The 20,581-nt window shown below is 43.7% G+C and overlaps 1 protein-coding gene across 1 annotated transcript in view; it reads left to right on the top strand.

Moving 5' to 3' along the window:
* Positions 1–10,758: 10,758 nt before the first annotated feature.
* XYLB (xylulokinase) overlaps positions 10,759–20,581 on the top strand; it is a 52,264-nt gene continuing 42,441 nt past the window's right edge. The window contains exons 1-3 of the mRNA XM_063114521.1: positions 10,759–10,849; positions 12,943–13,025; positions 18,889–18,958. Of these exons, the coding sequence (XP_062970591.1) occupies positions 10,793–10,849; positions 12,943–13,025; positions 18,889–18,958 (210 nt within the window). The 5' untranslated portion in view covers positions 10,759–10,792. The remainder of the gene's footprint in view (positions 10,850–12,942; positions 13,026–18,888; positions 18,959–20,581) is intronic.

Below are 20,581 nucleotides of genomic sequence, written 5' to 3' on the forward strand. Positions count from 1 at the left end.
ATTTTAAAAAGAATAAAAGACTAGAAAATAGCATGTTGGTTGGGAGGGGAGTGATATAAGATAAACTGCACTAAGGTCCAACTTTGAGAACAATATGAATAGCAAAATTTCAAGGATAACCACATAACCCTCAATGATCTAATTCTACTTCCTTATATCTGCCTTAGAGAAACAACCGCAATACTGTCTGAATAGCAGAAAATTGGACCTCTAAATGACCATTAATACGAAATGGCTAAATCACAGTATATCAATAAAATAAAGCAATTTATTTATTTATTTAGTGGTTGGCTGGTAAGGGGATCCAAACCCATGAGTTTTGTGTTATAAGGAAAATAAAGCAATTTAAAAGACTAAGATAGATCTGTACATATAAACGCATGGAATGAAAACAGAAAAAATGACAAACTGATAACACTGGTTACTTATAGGAAAATAAGGACAGGAATAGGAGGAATGGAAACGTGAGCCTATGTGGTTTTTTTTTTTTTTTTTTTTTTTGCAAAAAGCCTATGCGTTTCTTCTACAATAGGAAATTAATCTTTAAAAATACCTTTAAGGATATTATTAAACTTTGAATCCTTTGAGTGCAAAAAAAAAAAAAAAAAAAAAAAATTTTTTTTAAATAATGATGACAAAAAGGCAAGTTCTACTGAATAGTCTGGGAATATGTAACCCAACCTTACACAAATTTTTCCAGAAGATAGTAAAAGAGGAAATACTTCTAAACTAATGTATGAGTGTTGCAAAGCCTGATTAAAACACAACCATGTTTATTGCAGTGCTATTTACATTAGCCAAGAATTGGTACCAGCCTAAATGTCCATCATCAGATGAGTGAATAAGGAAAACGTGGTATATCTACACAATGGAATACTACTCTGCTGTAAAAAATAATGAAAGACTACCATTCGCAGCAACAAGGATTGATTAAGAGAGAATTATATTAAGTGAAATAAGCCAGGCACTGAAAGAGAAATATTGAATGTTCTCACTTATTTATGGGAGCTAATAAAAATAAATAAGTAAATATACAAATGAAATGTGTGTGTGGAAAAGAAGACACAACAATCACAATTCCTCGAACTTGTTAAGACAAGTGAGCAGATAGGATGTTGATGGGTGGGGAGTGGGGTGAGGGTGGGAGGAAAAGGAGTAATTAGTAAAGGGACACAAAAATCAACTATATTGTATATTGATAAATTAAAATTTTTTAAAAAGGTAACATACCATTAAAAAAAAATAGATAAAGCAGCTATATATGTGCCAACAAACAAACAAACAAACAAACACACCCACATAGATTAGGACAGTTTAAAAGAGGACAGTTTAAAAAATTGCATGTTAATCTCATTTATGAATTTAGATATAAAGACCTTACAAAACAAACAAACAAACACACCCACATAGATTAGGACAGGTTAAATTAGGACAGTTAAAAAAATTGCATGTTAAGCTCATTTATGAATTTAGATATAAAAACCTTAAGCAACATATTACAAGTCAAGTCTGGCAAAATACAAAAAAATGAAAATATATTTTGAAATGAAAACACTTTTTGACCAGTTTGAGTTTATTCCTGAAATGCAAAGTTGGCGTAAACTTATAAAATAAATTAATACATTTAATCACATTAACACATTTAAAAATTGAATAGATATTCATTTTTTAAAAACTATTAGCAAAAACTCAAGATGGGACAAACTTTCTTTAACCTAATAAAAGTCATCTATATAAAACTGTACAGCAAATATTATACTTAACATTAAAATGTTGAAAGTATTTCCTTTGAGATCACGTACTGTGCTCTCACTACTTTTATTCAGCAAATACTAGACATCCAAGCCAGTGGAGTAACACAAGAAAAAGAAATCAAAGTATAAAGACTGAACAGAAAGTTAAAATATTATCATTATAATTGCAGACAATATGATAGTCCATGCGGGAAAGTTTGAAAAATCTGTGCATAAGCAAAATGAATGATAGAACTAGCCAGTCTCCAAGATTTTCAGCCTAAATTCACACACTGCTTGTGAAGTTCTTTGGAGCTAGTTAGCCAGGTAGGCAAGCCTCCTTTTCCATGTCCAGGCCCAAACTGATGCCCAGACTAAGGGGCTAGACTTTCACCAGAGGACAATGCCAAACAGTGTTATTAGGGAACTTCTGGAAGAGCATGGAGTGTAAGAGCAGGTCACCAAATTTCAAGGCACAAAGATGGAGACCTTGGAAAAGCTTACAAAACTTCACTAAGAGATGTTAAGAGTTCAGCATTAAATAAAGTTGTTGAAGACACAAGAAAGATCTTGGATGGAAAAAGGTGAGCAGAAATGACTTCCATAAAGTGCAGGAACCCTAAGGATCCTTTCACCCCTGCAACCGAGAGGGCGGTTGGGTGATGCCCAGTTTCACATCTTCCTCGCCCTCATGTTTTCACATTCAGTCTCCAAGATCTGTCAATACTTCCTCCTAATATGTCTCTTGGTTCTAGTCTGTTCTTCCATTCTCGTTGAACTCCCTAGTTCAAACCATATCACCACTTACCCGCAACTGCTTCATAACTCTTGTCACTGCCTTGTTCTCTCTCTCTCTGTCATTGAAGCCAGATCTTTCAAAAACAAATCTGAACACCACAATCTGTGAAGTGGTCTTGCCAAAAAAAAAAAAAAAAAAAAAAAAAAGGCTCCATCCCCCCATTAAAGAAATAAATTCTCAAATTCCCAGTTTAAAAAAAAATACAACCTGACCATGTCATTCCTTTGCTCACGTCTTTCAATAGTTTCCTATTGTCCTCAGCCGTGACACACCTTCTGAGGAAGGGACAATGACTCTGATGTTCATCACTCTACCCCAGCCAGCCCTAGTACAGTAATTGGTATGTAGTAGGTTGCTCCATAAACGTTTGCTGAATGATTGAATGTGGGTGAGTATTGATGCCCATAGGTTTGTTGTGAGGATGTGGGGAATTCAATGGCTCCCGTTTCTTTCTGAGAGAAGGCAATTCTGCTGAGTGTGACTGGCAAGTGCATTGAGTAGGAGGCAGCTGAGGACTGTGGTGAAGGCTTGAAAGAGCTGCTGTGGGGGTGGGAGGAGAAGCTAACCAGGGGTACACAGGCCCCAAGCCCTGGATAAAGCTGGAGGTAAAAAATGTGCAATTTTCTTCAGCATTATCCAGCAGCCTGAGCTCCCAACTAGAGAAGCCTGGCCCGATGGTTCCGGAGGCGGGGTTTCTCCAGGGCATATAAAGTGCTGGGGGTTGAGGGTAGTGTCAAGAGCATGGCTGAGGTGATGGGCCAGTTAGGAAAGGAAGTAGAGCTGAAAGGGGTGAGATGGGGAAACACTAAGTAGGTCTTGATGAGGTCTTGGAACTCATGCAGTAGGAATGCGGAGATGGAAGGCGGAGGGTCAGACTGGGATGGAGGTCACGATTCGGAGGACAGTGATGACAAGATCTGGGAGCAAAGACCAAAGTGGGGACCAGACAAAGGCCACTGGAGATGAAGAGGTCAAGGAACCATATTTCCACGGATACGATTATGAAGTTCCCCATTTGGACACTTTAAAACGTGTCCTGGATGAAGAGGTGAAGGAAACACCCTCCCATGGCAGTGGACACAGAGTCAGCAGGGGCAGAGGCGGAGTTTCCTCACGGAGCTGCCCCACTGCTCAGAACCCTGGCAGGGCCTGGTGATCTGTGCCCTGGACGCCTGAGGTCCGTGTCACGTTAGGACAATAGGCTGGATTTGGCAACCAGTAGGGGCCCAGCAGCTGTTCTTTTCCCCTCTGCTGACTTACGTGGTGGTGATGGGGCCTGAGTGTCCTGAGGGCAGGGCCTGGGTTTCACACTGTGCATTGCGGACTTATTTCTTTGTAAGTTTTCTTGTTTGTTTTAGTTCCTTATTTTGGTTTTCTAAAGAGGTTTGTCTTTCTCTCTGGCTTCAAAGACTAGCTTTTGGAATTGTTTATTGTTTTTGTGCTTTTACTGTTTTCTTTTTGCTTTTCTCTTTTTGCCTTCTTTCTGCTTTCCTGTTGGCTCAGGTTCTCTTTTGTTTTTTTCTTAACCTCCTGAATTATGGAGTATATTAGTTTCCTAGGACTGCCGTAAAAAAAAAAGGTACCACAAATTGGGTGGTTTAAAATGTAAATTTATTCTCTCAGTTCTGGAGGCTAGAAGCCCAAAGTCAGGTGTCAGCAGGGCTCCCTCTGGAGGATCCAGGGAGGAACCTTCCCTACGCCTCCTAGTTTCTGGTGGTTGCCGGCAATCCTTGGGGTTCCTTGGCTTGTAGATGAATCACTCTAATTTCTGCTTCCATTTTCACATGGACTTTTCCCCTGTGTTCTGTGTTTGGGTCCAAATTTCCCTCTTCAACGACACCAGTCACTGGATTGGAGACTACTCTAATCCAGTATGACCTCATTTTAAGTTGATTACAACTACAAAGTCCCTATTACCAAATAAGGTCACATTCACAGGTACTGGGAGTTAAGACTTGAACACATCTTCTGGGGATACACAATTCTAGCCACTAGATGGTTTAGTTTACTTTCATTCTTTAATTAAAGTATTAAGAATATACATTTACTTCTGAGTATAACCTAAAGATTCCGATAAGGATGTTTTCATTTTTTCTGCTTTCTACATAGTGTGTTGTATTTTTATTTCTCTTTGACCTAATTATTTAAGAGAATTATTTAAAAGTTCTAAGCAGCTTGAGATCATGCTGATTATTGCTATTTTGTTTTGTTTTCTTTTTCTTTATTCTTTTAGTCCAAAAGTTAAAAGTTCAATGAAACAGAGTAAATTAAAATATAAAAGTCATCCCCTATCCACAAGTTCCTAAATTCATAGATAATTGTTATGGATAACTTGGAGTACAGTATATCTTTCTAGATCTTTCTTTCAAGTATACAGAGTACTGGACTTAATTATCTGCCTCAAATGCTCATGGAGTCGGGGAAGGGCGGATCCCAAAGGATGAATGTGGTAAAACCAGGAAAATGGAAGATATTCACAAAAATATTTCACTTTCCTAAATCAAATTTGCTTCTAAGGTGAGTCCAGACACATAAACAGCAGCATATTTTCTCCTCAGAGCTCTTTAGAATTTGTTTACTTAAACATCAAAGTCGATTGAACTTTTCTCTAGATGTAAACACCAAGTTGGCTCTTAAAAAATCGTACCCAGCTAATTGGTTAGCTCACTTGGTTAGAGAGTGGTGCTGATAACCAAGTTCAAATGTTTGGATCTTCGCACTGGCCAGCTGCCAAGAAACAAACAAACAAACAAACAAAAAAAAAAAAACCTTAACCTCAGCTGCATGGGTTATTTATTTAACTGGAGGCAGGCCCATTCCCACCCTCAAACCTGCACAAACAAATCTGTAGGATGTTTGCCCTACTAGGGGCTATAGTTTAAAACATTTATTTTCACTCATTACACCTTCCCACTGATCTCACAAAGAATTTTACTTCCTCTGAGACAGTCAGAAGAAATATTTAATTTCTAACATATCCCAGTATGAAATCTTCTATATGTATGTGTTATAAAATTTCAGATGCATACAATAAATTAGTGAATCTGAATTATAATTGATTTGCCTATTTCATTACCTAATTTCTGATTGTTTTTAATTCAGAAATGTTATCTTCGTTTTGGAAGTAGAAGAGACGGGAATTAAAGATACTAATATGCTCCCAACTTTTCATTTTTAAAATTACTCATTCAGAAAATATATATATGGGCCGGCCCCGTGGCGCAGTTGGGAGAGAGCGGCACTGGGAACGCAGCAGCGCTCCCGCCGCGGGTTCGGATCCTACATAGGGATGGCCGGTGCGCTGAGTGGTGCTGCCGTTCACGAAAAAGACAAAAAAATAAAATAATAATAATAAATAAAATAAATAAATAGAAGTTTAAAAAAAAAAAAAAAAGAAAATATATATATAAGCCTGGATGGTTTCAGTAGTTATCAATACTAATGAACACGGATTTAGGGATGTGTGCATAAAAACAACTAGTCTGCTATTTTTACATTAACAGAGTAAAACATATTGGAATTTTAAAATAGTGCATCTATGAAAAAAGCACATTTTCTTAAGGATTTTTGCAAAGATAAAGTTTTACTTTGAGAAAAATCCATGTCACGTGTGGCTGAGAACTTCTAGGAATAAAGAGTTGTTCTTCTGGTGTTTCACTGGAGACCAGAATAAAAGAATTGGATTTATGTTTGTCTCTGTTTTCTTATTTTACAGTGAGTTTCATTATTATATTCACTAAATAAAAGGTTTTTTCTTTTTGAAAAGCTTTCATATAGTGCTTACTCTCAGATGGATTAGTTTTCACTGATTTTTATTATGATGCAATTTATTAAGGTGAAAAACACCTAGAATCACAGAAAACTCAGTGATTCAAAAATCAAAAACCTTGCTAATAGAAAAAAATGTAGGCTAATATCTTTGTAGAAAATGCAGCAACATATCTCTATAGCCCGAGGGTAGAGAAACACTACTTAAACAAAATCAAGTAGCCTAGACAATAAGGCAAACAAATTAATGGATTTTGTCATATTCAAATTAGAGATTTCCAGTCAACAAAGGGCAAGATAGACAAATTTAGTAGATAGATGACGTATTGGGAGAAGATATTTGCAACATCTAAAACCCACGGGGACTTATGTCTTGAAATATACGAAAGGACAGCAAATCCACAAGAAAAAGACAAAATACTCAACTGAAAAGGGGGCAAAGGATATAAGCAGGGTATTCACTGAATGACAAATTCCAAATGGCTAATGAGTATATAGGAAGAGAGGCTTGAATTCATCAGCATGGAGAGAAATGCAAATCACTCCTAACCTACTAGACTGGTAAAAAATTAGAAGGATGGAGATGCCAAGTACTAATTATAGGATGTGGGGATAGTGGTACCCTCGTGCATTCCAGGGGGGAGCATCAGCTGGCACAGCCATCCTTAGGAACAATCCAGCACTCTTTGGTCAAATTGGTCATGCACGCGGCATGCGTTGTAGAAATCCTACTCTCAGATATAAAGTCCATGGAGCAGGACATTCTGTGTAGTGCTGTTTGTCTTGAACTAGAATCCGCCCAGGTGTCACTCACCGGGGGCCTGGATAATAAAATGTGGTGTTGGCTCACTATCGAATATAGTCAACTAGATCAGGGGTTTCCAAATGTTCTCACTTCATGGCACCATTAGAGTCTCAACATATTTTTACATGTTGCTCCTTGGCCAAAAGAAATGCCTAACGGTTCTGGTTAGTCAATCTGTTCTGTTCTGTTATTAAGTAGTTAGGTCCAAAGAGCTTAGTACATATATATGTCCTAACAATTTAGTACCTTTTTGAAGAAAATAATACACATAAGTCGAAGGAGAAAAGATTACTTCATTTCATTAGTAAATAACCAGAATTATTGACTAAGGAGATGTGTGTGACCACTGGGCACTGTGCAACCTCTCAAATATTGGGATTGGTTTGGGTGCCACACCCTTATTTTCTGTTTCACCTTGATTTTCACACAGTACTTGCTTGTCACTGCAACTGCTGAAAATACAGCTTCACCAAGATATGATGTTATACAAAGGAATATAGCACTGTCTAATGCTGGAACTGTGAACTACCTCAAGTTAGTAGTTCACATGGTACCTGACAGATAAGTATCACTGTGTTTCCCTAGAAAAAGAAAAATATCCCACAGCACTCCTATGGGTTCCCTGCAGCTTCCCAGAGCAATTTGGTGCACAGTTTGGGACCCACAGAATTAGACATACATAACAATATGAATAAATCTTCAAAACAGTGCTGAATTTTAAAAGTACTTAAGCTGTTGTGGTCTGAATGTTTGTGCCCCTCCAAAATTCATTGAAGCCCTAACCCCCAATGTAATGGTATTAGGAGGTGGGCCTTTGGGAGGTGATTTGATTTAGATGAGGTCATGAGAGTGGGGTCCTCATGATGGGATCAGTGTCCTTATAAGAAAAGGAAGAGAAACAGAGCTTTCCCTCTCTTGTGCACAAGCACAAAGGGAAGGTCATGTGAGCACACAGCAAGAAGGCAGCTGTCTGCAAGGCAGGAAAAGAGCCCTCACCAGGAACTGAATCTGCCAGCATCATGACCTTAGACTTCCCAGCCTCCAGAACTGTGAGAAATAAATATCTGTTGTTTAAGCCACTAGTCTACGGCATTTTGTTATAGCAACCTGAGCTAAGACACAAAGTAAGGTCTACAGGGTTTCATGGAGCCTGATCTTGCTGGGGGTTCAATGACCTGCCTCTTCACTGCTAGACTCAAGGGGCAGGTTTCTAGGCAGCATGTGACGCTGTCAAAAGCCCCACCTCCCAAGAAGATTCTTCTAGTGGCCTCCACCACATGCCTCTCTCACGGTCTCTTCCTATGTTGTTGACTTGTCCTTTACAGTTCCCTCTGGGGTCTCCCTCTGTCCTACTCTGATCTCTTTCTGTACAATCTAACCCACTCCGATGGGGAGCTAATAACTTCCAAATCATGGTTTTCAGCCCAGACCTCTTTCCTGAGCTGGAGGTCACAATCCAACAGCCCACTCCACATCTCCACTTCGACATCCCACAGGCACCACAGATCCATCATTTCCTGACTTAACTCATCATCTTCTCCTCCCCTGTCTCCTAGCTGAGAGAAGGAACCCACTCTCCACCTGGTAGTGGCCCATGGTAGATTGCACTGTTGGCCCCAATTCTTCACCCTTCCCTGCATCCGCACCCTTGCCATGGCCTCAACCCCCACTTGACTTTGGGCTGGTCATAGGGACTTACTCTGGCCAGTGGCACAGAGGCAGAAGTGCAGTGTGCCAGGTTTGAGCCTAGCCTTCAGAGGCCTCCCACACTTGCCCATGCCCTCTTCTGCTCTGCTGCTCTCACCAGACTGAGATACCCTGCTGGTGAGGGACATGTGGAGCAGAGTCTTTGAGTGCATCTCTGCCACAGATCTTGGGATCTTGGGCCAAATTAATTAATTCTCTATGCCTCAGTTTCTCATTCTGTAAAATAGCGATTGCCTTTAGGGTTATTGACTGGGAAGGTCATTAGGGAAACTTCTGGAGTGCTGGAAATGTTCTATATCTCAATCTCAATGGTGTTCATGTGGGTGTATATACACATTTTTAAAAAACCACCAAGCACTTAAGAATAGCATAAGTCTTAGTCCATTTTCTGTTGCTATAACTGAATACCTGAGACTGCATAATCTATAAAGAAACAAAATTTATTTCTTACAGATATTGAGCCTAGAAAGTCCAAGGTTGAGGGGTCACGTATGGAGAGGGCCTTCTTGCTGGTGGGAACTCTATGCACAGTCCCCCAGGTGGTTCAGAAAAGACTGCCAAACTGAATTTTATAGCAGACCCATTCTTGCGATAACTAACCCACTCCCCTGATAACCCATTAATCCATTACTCCATTAATCCATGAATGGATGAATCTACTTATGAGGGCAGAGCCCTGTTGACCCAATCACCTCCCAAAGGACTCACCTGTCACCATTGCTGCATTGGGGACCAATTTTCCAACACATGAACTTTTGGGGAACACATTCAAACCATAGCAGTGTACTTCATAAACTCTACTGTAGTTTATACCTTAATTTAAAACTTTTTAGAAATGGGGATAATAGTACCTACTTCCCAGCATCATTGTGAGGATTAAGTGTGCTCAGCAGGTCACATAATTGCTCCAGACCTGGTATCCAGTATTTGACTATTGTCACCATGGTGGTTACTGCTGGAGGGGCTGTGTCCTTAGTATGCATGCTGCTAATGTCTGGAAGGACAGGTACTTGGGCACCTTCTTGTTCCAGCAATGAGGAAGATCCCATCTGGACTCCAAGCAGCTGAAGTTCAGCAAGGAAGAGAGACAGGTAACCAGACCATTGCAAGTGTGTGAGAGGGGCTCTGGTGGGCTGGCAAGCTCTTAGGAGGAGCGCCTCACATAGGGGTTGGTGGGGAGGGCTTCCGGAGAGAAGTCAGTCCTAGGAACAAGAAGGATGCATCCAGGTGGAATGAAGGGAAGAGAAGGTGCCCTCAGCTCCATGAAAAGAGAGAGTGGCCCTGACTTTGGTTCTTGTCCCCCTTCCCCATGCCTGGCACACATTAGACCATCAATACCAGCTGACTGCAGGAATGAACAAGCCTCTCCGTGAGGGCATCAGGAGCTCTGATTTTAAATACGAATGTGGGATGCCACACACGGGGAAAGCAGTCAGATTGGCTGGCCTGGGCAGGGCCTGTCAGAGCCAGTGCTGCAACCCCAGGCCACATTCCCCAGTGACCCCTGAGTGGCCAGCATGGGTGGACAGTTATTCCAGTACCCTAGAGACAGCCATGGGGGACCCGAGGTCCAGGGCCACCAGAGGGACAGGCAGGAACAAGCTGGGTTAAACTTGCAGCCTCTGGCCCAGGCGTCCTCCGAGGGCAGCCAGGCCACATCAGGGCACGGCCAGTGCAGGGAGCAGATGAAGACGGGGGGTGGGGGGTGGGGAGCGGAGGGGTGGGCCCAGGAGAGCAGCGGGCTGCGATGGGAGCATCGTCTACTGCACCGGTGCGAAGCCGAGGCCGGACCCGATCCCCGCTCCCGTCCCCCGCAGGCGGCGCCAGAGCGCAAGCCCGCCCCCGTGACTCGGGTCCAGAGTCCGGCCGGGCGGGGCGAGGGGCGGGCCCCGGCGTCTCTGGGCGTTGGAGCGCGGCGACAGTCACGCCGCGGGGCAGACGGACGGACGGACGGACGCGCGGCGGGACAACTCCAGGGCCATGGCGGAGCGCGCCGCTCGCCGCTGCTGCCTGGGCTGGGACTTCAGCACTCAGCAGGTACCGTCGCGGGGCCCCGGGGCCCGTAGGGCGGGCGGGACCGCCTCCTCCGCGACGCCGGGCGGGCTGGCTGGCACCCGAACCCTGCGCCGAACCGCGGACGCGCCTCACTCTTGGGCTTCCCGGGGCTCCGGCGCCGCCTGCCTGCCGCGCGGCTGCGGGGCACCGGTGCCCTCGCCCGGCGACGTCCTGCCGGTGCCGCCCGCCCGCAAGATACGACCTCGCACTCCCTCCCCCAACCCCCGACCCCGGCCCTCCCGGAAACGGCGGGCGCCTCCCGGAGGGACCCCAGGGGCGCGTGGCTGGAAGTGCCCAGAGGGGCCGAAGGGCTGGGCGGGTTCGCGCGCTGTCTTGGCCATCGAGTGACAGGGACCCGAAGGAACTCAGCTACTGTAAGGCGGGGCGACAGACGGGTCGAGGTGTGCACGTGCATAACCAGTGGCCTGGAACCAGATCCCCGCATGAGACCTTCTTTTAAAAGCGAAATGGGCGCAGTGTACAAATAGACTTTGCCCCTCCCTGTGACCTCCCTCGGTTGGCATCAGCGTGACCCGGTCTGCGGACCCAGGTCTGCTGGCCAGAGGAGGTCTGTGCTGCTCCCAGGGCCTCGAGACAGGCGAGCAGAATTAAAATTTACCTTTAAACTGGTCGTGGGGTGTCCAGGGCCTCCTTCTCCTTTAAAGTATGTGGGAAATAAACACAGTTGCAATTAAACCCCTCTCCTCAAATAGGCCTCTGGCCAATCCCTGACCAGAAAGTCCTTTGGGACTCTGGACAAGTCGAGTTGTCATGCTAGATCTCAGTTTCCTCATCTGTCCAGGAAAGGAGTTAATACTCCTGAGCTTGGAGATCTACTTCAATGGGACATTAGGTGTCTCTGGCCTGTGGCAGCAGCATCCTGCAGACATGGACCCCCAGAGACTTCTCCAAACCTTGACCCCCATACCTTCCCCACTAGGACTTCCTCAGGCCTCCTTGCCAGGCACAGGAACCAGCTCATCTGTGAATATCTACCTCCAGAGGGGCTTGGTTTGGCTGTTTGCAGGGCAAAGATTCCTTGAGATACGTGGGTATCTGCTTAGCCTTCTTCATTTTACTAACTCTGGGTATGTCCCCAGATGAGGCCTCTGTTGCCATGATTACCAAGATGCACCCCAGCCTTTGAGGTCTCTAGGCTGAATCTCTCCTAAGGTGCTAGGCCTCACCTGGTGATATTAGTACTCTTGGACCAGTGTAGAAGCTGAGGAAAATTCTATACACCACTGTGATATTGTGAAAATATATATTTGGTTTTCATCCCTCTCTTGATATACAATTTCTAAAATCTTTAGAATCTCCAAAGTGATAAGTCTTTTCGGATACTAATGATGGCTGGCAGCCCCTAGCAGGTTCAGAATGGGGGCTGGTCACAGAAAAGACCAAGGTGGGACTTTCAGCCCCACCCCACAACCTCTGCAGAGGGGAGAGGGACTGAAAGTTAAGCTGATCACCATGACCAATGATTTAATCAATCATGCCTGTGTAATGAAACCTCCATAAAAACCCAAGAGGCCTGGGTTTGGGGAGCTTCCGGATAGCTGAACACATGGAGGTTCCTGGAGGGTGGTGCACCCAGGAAGGGCATGGAAGCTCCATGTCCCTTCCCCATACCTCTTGCCCTGTGCATCTCTTCATCTTTATCCATTCTAATATCCTTTATAATAAACTGGTAAACGTAAAGTACTTGTTTCCCTGAGTTCTGTGAGCCGCTGAAGCAAGCCAATTGAACCCAAAGAGGGGATGGTGGGAACCCTGATTTATAGCTGGTTGGTCAGAAGTTCCAGAGGCCTGGACTTGTGCCTGGCATCTGAAGTCGGGGACAGTTTTGGGGCCTGAGCCCTCACCCTGTGGGATCTGACATTATCTTCAGGTAGATAGTGCTGGAATTGAATTAGAGGACACCGAGCTGGTGTCTGCTGAAAGATCGCTTGCTTGCTTGCCAGTGGGGAGAAATCCCTACACATTTGATCACAGTCTTCTGTGTCAATTGTTGCTAAGCAAGAGGAAAGAGAGTGGGTTTTTACCCACACAACCATTTTCAAAATGCCTTCCAGGTGAAAGTTGTTGCTGTTGATACAGAGCTGAATGTCTTCTATGAGGACAGTGTGCATTTTGACAGCGACCTTCCAGAATTTGGGTATGTATACCTGGTGTGCATGTATGTTGGAGAGGGTTGGTTTTAGGGTCCTCCCCCAACCTTTTACATTCACAGACACACTGTTCTGACTTCACAGTACTACAGGAGTAGTAGTCTTGGCAGACCTCTCAGCATCTTTTTTCTGTACCTGGAGTACTCTCTCCCCCATTCCTTCCCAATTCCATTCATTCATTTATTCATTCATACATGCAGTAAGTATCAGTTGAGACCTACCTTGTGCCAGGCGTGCTGGGTGCTGGGATTTGATGGTGAACCAAAAAAGAGACATGGTTCTTGCTCTCCCAGAACTTCCCACTGAGCAGGGGAGACTGATATCAACCAGACAATCTCACAAAAGAATATTTGTTTATAAACTCTGAGAAGGCCTCTGAAGGAAAGGAACTTATATCTCCAAGTGCTTATTACAAAGGAATTGACACAGACTTGGGAGGGGGAGTCTGGAAGGGTCCCTAAGGAAGCAGTGCTTAAGTTGAGCCAAGTTATGGGAGGAAAGAGCATTCCAGGCAGAAGAAGAGTATGTTCAAAGGCTCTATGGCAAGAAACAGTATGGTTCATTCACGGAATTGAAGAAAGCCAATGTGTCTGGGGAGCAGAGAGGGAGGCAGAGGCAGGGCAGAGCCCTACAGTCCATGGCATAAAGTTTGTCTTTATTCTAAAAGCTATGGTCAGCCACTGAGGGTCATAAGGGATAGGAGTGAGGTGTGACACTGTTGTATTTGTGTTTTGAAAAGATCTCCTTGGGTGCAGTAGGGGAGCAAATGGAGAGTGGCTGGAATGGATGTAGCGAGACTGTTGGAGAAGTTTTTGTAGGTCATTCAGATAAGAAATGATGGATAAGAGAGAGCTGGATGGTAAAACTGATAGGTCTTGGTACAGAATTGAATGTGAGGTGTGACGGTGAGGTTACTGTCTGGACTTTGGGGTGGATGGTTGGACCTGTGGAAAATAATTAGTTTTGGAGAGAAAGATCATGAGTTTAGCTGTGATATCAGTCTGCTGGGGCTGCCATAACAAAATAGCACATACTGGGTGGCTTAAACAACAGAATTTTATTTTCTGCTTAATTATTTTCTTATAGTTCTGAAGGCTGGAAATCCGTGATCAAAGTGCTGGGAGAATCGGTTTCCTCTGAAACCTCCGTCCTTGGCTTGCAGATGGCTGCCTCTTCACGTGGTGGTGTTCTGTGCAAGAGCTCCCTGGTGTCTGGATGTCTGTGTCCTGATCTCTTCTTCTTGCAAGAACATCAGTCATGCTGGATTAGGGCTCATTTATCTTTTTAAAGGCCCTGTTTCCAAATACAGTCACATTCTGAGGTCCTGGGGGTTGGAACTTCAACACTTGAATTTGGGGGGACAGTTATGGACTTAGTGATTTTGAGGTAGCTCTGTGAGGTCCTGGTGGCAGTGTCCTTCCCTGTCCCTTTTAGACATCACTTCCTCTTTGAAGCCTTCCCTGCCGACCCTTCATGCTCCTCTCATTGCTCCTCACATTGCCTTGCCATCTCTTTCCTTCCAGCTAACGTGGCCCCTTCAAGCTGAGGTTGGAAGCCCTCTTGCTTTCATATTTTGTATCACTGCAGGCCTTGTATGTTTGAGCTTTGGTAGTTTGTGTCTTTTAAGGAAGTGCTCCGTTTCGTCCAAGTTATCAAGTTTGTAGCCATAGAGTTGTTCATAATATTCCTTTATCAGCCTTTTGATGTCCAATGGGATCAGTAGTGATGACCTGTCTGTCATTTCTGATATTGGTAATTTGTTTCTTCTTTTTTTGTTCTTGGTTAGCCTGGCTTGAGGTTTATCAATTGTATTGATCCTTTCAAAGAATCAACTTATGGTTTTGTTGATTTTTCTCTGTTGTTTTCTGTTATGGTTTGAATGTGTCAAATTTCATGTGTTGGAAACTTAATCCCCGAATTCATATGGTGATGGTATTTGGAGTTGGGGCTTTTAGGAGGTAATCAGGATTAGATAAGGTCATCAGGTGGTGCCCCCATGATGGGACTGGTGGCCTTATAAGAAGAGGAAGAGAGACCTGAGCTGGTGTGCTCTTGCCTTCTCTTGCCCCCCTCCTGTCTTCTTCCATGTGATGATGCAGCAAGAAGGCCCTCACCAGATGCTGCCACCATGCTCATAGACTTTCCAGCCTCCAGAACCATGAGCTGAATAAAACTTTTTTCTTTATAAATTATCCAGTCTGTGGTAAACAGACTAAGATATTTTCCTCTTTTTGTTTTCATTGATTTGTACTCTAATTTTTATTACTTCTTCCCTTCTGCTTGCTTTTGGCTTAATTTGCTCTTCTTTCTATAGTTTCTTGAAGTGGAAGCTCAGATTATTGATTTTAGATCTTCTTTTCTTTTTGTTTTTTATTTTGTTTTGGCAGCTGGCTGGTAAGGGGATCTGAACCCTTGACTTTGGTGGTATCAACAAGTGAGCTCTAATCAAGTGAGCTAACTGGCCAGCCCTCTAGATCTTCTTTTCTAATATATGCATTTAATGCTGTAAATTTTCCTCTAAGCCCAGATGCTTTTGTGGAATGATTTTGCTGCGTCCCATAAATTTTGATAAGTTATATTTTCATTTTTGTTAGTTCAAAATAGTTTTTAGTTTCTCTTCAAACTTCTTTGGCTCATATGTTATTTAGAAGTGTGTTTAATCTCCAAATTTTCCAGCTTTCTGTTATTGATTTCTAGTTTAGTTTAGTTTATCAATTTCTATTCTTTTAAAACTTTAAAAATTCCTCTCTCTCACTCTCTCTTGCATTTAATCTGTTATGTCAGTCAGTCCTCTCCAATGGACATTAAAAAAAGCTCTATTGAGATATAATTCACATGCCTTAAAATTTTCCCTTTAAAAATGTAAAATTCAATAGTTTTTAGTATATTCACAGAACTATGTAACCATCGCCACTGTCTAATTTTAGAACATTTTTATCACCTCAGAAGTAAGCCCTATATCCATTAGAAGCCACTCCATAGTCCTTCTCCCAGCCCTGGCAATCACATCTATTCTCTCTCTCTCTCTATGGATTTGCCTATTCTGGACATTTCATAGAAATGAATTTATATAATATGTGATGTATTGTGACAGGTTTCTTTTACTTAGCATAATGTTTTCAAAGTTCATCCATTTTGTAATATGTATCAGTATTTTGTTCCTTTTATAGCTCAATAATATTCTATTTTATGGCTATACTACGTTTTACTTATCTGTTCATCAGATGATAGATATTTGGGTTGTTCTACTTTTTGGCTATTCTAAATTATGCTGCTATGAACATTCATGTATGGGGCCAGCCCCGTGGCTCACTCGGGAGAGTGCGGTGCTGGTAGCACCGAGGCCACGGGTTCGGATCCTATGTAGGGATGGCCGGTGCGCTCACTGGCTGAGCGTGGTGCTGACAACACCGTGCCGAGGGTTGCGATCCCCTTACCCGTCAAAAAACAAAACAAAACTTTCGTGTATGTTACAAATTGAATTGTGTCCCCTCAAATTCATATGTTGAAGCCCTAAGCCCCAATGTGACTGTATTTGGAGACAGGGCATTTAAGTAGATAATTAAGGTTAAATGAGTGTGGGGCCCTAACTTGACAGAACTGATGTCCTTATGAGAAGAGGAAGAGACACCAGAGCTCTCTCACTCTGCACACTCACAGAGGAAAGGCCTTGTGAGAACATAGTAGGAGGCAGGTTTCTGCAAGCCAGGAAGAGAGCCCTTACCAGAAACTGAATTTGCTGGCACCTTGATCAGAGACTTCCAGCCTCCAGAACTGTGAGAAAATAAATGTCTGTTGTTGAAGCCACCCAGTCAGTGGTACTTTATTATGGCAGCATGAGCAGACTAACATAGTATATAGTTTTTGTGCAGACATATGTTTTTATTTCTATTGCATATATACCTATAAGTGGAATCATTGGGTCATATGGTAACTCTGTGTTCAACGGTTTGAGGAACTGCCAAGCTGTTTTCCAAAGCAGCTGTGCCATTTTACGTTCCCACCAGTGGTGTACGAGGGTTCCAGTTTTTCCACATCCTTGCCAACATTTGTTATTCACTCTTTTTGATTATAGATTATAGCCATCGTAGACTGCGTGAAATGCTATCTCACTGTGGGTTTGATTTGCATTTCTTTAATGACTAACGATGTTGAGTATCTTTGCTATTTGTCTGTCTTTGGAGAAACGTCTATTCAGATCTTTTGCCCATTTTTTATTATTGCATTGTAAAAGTTCTTTATATGTATATTCTGGATACAAGTTCTTTTTCAGATATATGATTTCAAAACTTTTTTCCCATTCTGTGGGTTGTCTTTTCGCTTTTTTGGTAATCCTTTGAAACAAAGTTTTTAATTTTAATAGTCTAATTATCCTATTTTTGTTCGTTTGTGGTATTGGTGAAGCGCTTTTTAGGTTTTGGTGTCAATTTTATTTTTACTTCATAAAAATAATTGGAACATTTTCCTTCTTTTTAGGTGCTCTGGTAATATTTGCTCTTTAAACGTTTGGTGGGATTTTTCTGTGAAACCGTTTGGGCCTGGTGCTTTTAGTGGTGTGGGGTAGCTCTGTTCTTCCTCCTTAGCTGAAATTGTGGGTTTTGAGTTGTTAGATACAGGGTGGAATGTCTGGTTATAATTTTCATCTGTTTGGTAAAGACAACATTTTCCTAATGAGTTTTCATTGTCTATAGGAAAGTTTTGCTGTTCTCTTCAATCTTTTTCGTAATAGCATCTTTTTAAAAAACAAAACCCAGCATCTGTGTGTTTCGAGAGAGGTAGACCTGTGCCTGTGAAACTGCCACCACAGTCAAGATACAGAATGTGCACATCAAACCCCAAAGGTGCCTGTGCACTTTAGCCTATTTCTTCCTTTCCCACTGGACGAGGCAACCACTGATTTGCTTTTCTCACTGTAGGGTAATTTTCATTCTGTGGTTTTTTTATATGAATGGAAGTGTGTAGTATGCACTCCTTTGTGTCTGGCTTTCTTCACTCAGCATGCTCATTTGAGATTCATTCATGTTGGCATGTGTATCGATAGTTCACTTTATTTTTTATTGCTCTTTAGTACTCCATCACATATAAACCACAGTTTATCTATTTATCTATTTAGGTACACTTGGGCTGACTCCAATTTATCATTACGTATAAGGCTGTTATGTACATTTGTGTGCAAATCTTTCTAGGACTTATACGTTCACTTCTCTTGGCTACATACTTAGGAATGGAATGGCTGGATCACACGGTTATCTAATAGTATCTTGGTATGGATTCTGAGCCTTTTTAAAAAAATTCATTGTTGAAAGGGTTGGATTTTATCAAATCAGCTCTTTGTACGAGGGTCTTGCAGTAGCGAGAAGGGTGGGGATAGGGTTCCAGGTAACCTTCTGGGGCTTCAGTCTAAGGACTCCCTGGCCTGTTGCAATAGCCTAGAACAACTTCCTGCAGATGCAGCAGCTCTTTGTCGCTACCCCTCCTCTACCTGTCCAAACCCATGGAGTTTTGGGGGGCTTTTAATTTAAACCTGCATGCCCCCAGTTTCTTCATGGCCACTGCATCAAGTGACACTGTGTCTGCCTTCCAGGGTGAGCCCCTCAGACCCAAAAGGCTTATTTAGAAAGTGCTTTCTGAGATTGCCAGCTCTGGGCCATGCTGGGCCATGTCTGAGCTTTCTCTTTCTATCTTGGCAGCACTTGTGCCTGTTCAGTCTACAATTCCCACTTGAGATTGGGAGGAGGTTCTTTTCCAGCTGAGGTATCCAGGACTGGCTCACACAGGGCCACTGCTGGCCTGGCAATACTCTGCCTGTGCTGGGGCTCTGTCCCACACTCTCTCTTGTTCTCTGCACAGGACTCAGGGTGGTGTGCATGTGCACAAGGATGGACTGACAGTCACTTCTCCAGTCCTGATGTGGGTTCAGGTAAGCCCAGGGATTCCTTCCCTCTTCTGTTCCCAGCCTGTCTCACCTGCAGACTTGGTGATTTGCTAGGAAGCTCATAGGTGGCAGCTCATGAGAGTATCTGTTGAGACCAGGTCTTCATGGGGACATGGAGTCTGCATGGTTCCTGGGGCCGGGCTCGGCCTCAGCTGGTGTCAATACTCCGGGGCCGAGAGGACTCACATAGGGCTTACTTCCAGGTACCGGAACCACAGAGGCTGGCAAGTCATGCTTAAAATACCACAGAGCGAACTTTCCCAAACACTCTGCAGTCAAGCTCTATGGCCTCCCTTGTATCCTGAGATCCAAACACAGCCCTTGGGGTCTTAGTGTTCAGCCCTGCAGACCCCTCAGCCCCAAGGTAGGGGCATGAGGAATGGTGACTTACGCCCCAATCCAGGCTCAGATCAGCCCCAAGCAAGGCCTGCCTCCTCAGGATCAACAAGAGAAGAAGATGCCTGTGGCCAGATCTGGTGGCCACTGGGGCCCCAGGACTGGGGATGTGGACTGCACACACAGACATGATAGGGCTGCAGCTGCCTTGATTGCCCCAGGGGCCCAAGTCCCTGAAACTGGAGGCCAGCCAAAAGCAGCATTTAGTATGTCTGCCAAAAACTTTTTTCAGTCCTCCAATTCCTGTTTAACCAATTCCCTGTACTAAATTCTTTCTGTTAAAAATAGCTAGTATGATTTCTTTTATATCAGCCTGACCCTGACTTAGACACTGGAGGATTGTGTAAAGGATGAATTTTAACAAGATGGGCTGCCTGGAATGTACTGCAAGGCTGGGTCAGACCAAGGGGCAGTGGTGGGAGAGTGGGGGTTAGAGGCAAGGGTCTGTGCCAAGAGGTCCCAATGATGATGTCAAGGGCATCTGATAGGCCAAGGCCTTCACTTGGCCAGGTGAGCAGGGGCTGAGAGAGCCCAGCTTGGGGTTGGGGCCAGGGTGATTTCTGATCCCGAGCAGCTCCAGGATAGGAACTGTTTCCTAGCTTTGCCAACCCCTGCTCCAGCTGTGCCCATTCCCTGCCTGAGGTTTAGCAAGTAGGGCTAGAGTTGGCAGCCACAGCCAGGGCTGAAGGAGTCCTCCCAGCATCAGGTAGCGATGGCAGAGTCAGGCAAGAGCTGGAGTGACTTCTCCACCCTCAAAGAAAAGAGGCTCGGGTGAATCTCCAATTCCCGCTGTGGGATCTTAGTGGTAGTGTCAAGCTCTGCTGGGCACCACCATCCATTCCACCCAGATGTCTTGCTAGAAAGAAGATTCCAACCAGAAGTGGTAGGTAGAATGAGGGCTTGGGACAAATGGCCACCGTCTCTACCCTTGGGCACTAGCCTTGGGCTCCTGGACATGGGGTCTGCGCATGGAGCCCCACTCTGATGGGAGCCCTTTGCTTTGCTCTTCACTGCTCTGCTACAGAGAAGTCAGATCATTAACATGGTGGGTTGAAAATGCAAATAGAAGAAACCAAATGAGTTGCCTTGTTTTTGCTCTTTGTGAGTGCTTGAAAGTCACAAATTAGAGAAACAAAATTTGAGGATTGATGGTTTATGATTCCATTTATTTAAAATATTTTTAGTATTGATACCTTCTATTTGATTGATACC

Source organism: Cynocephalus volans, chromosome 11, assembly GCF_027409185.1.
Source record: "Cynocephalus volans isolate mCynVol1 chromosome 11, mCynVol1.pri, whole genome shotgun sequence".
Classification (NCBI taxonomy): domain Eukaryota; kingdom Metazoa; phylum Chordata; class Mammalia; order Dermoptera; family Cynocephalidae; genus Cynocephalus; species Cynocephalus volans.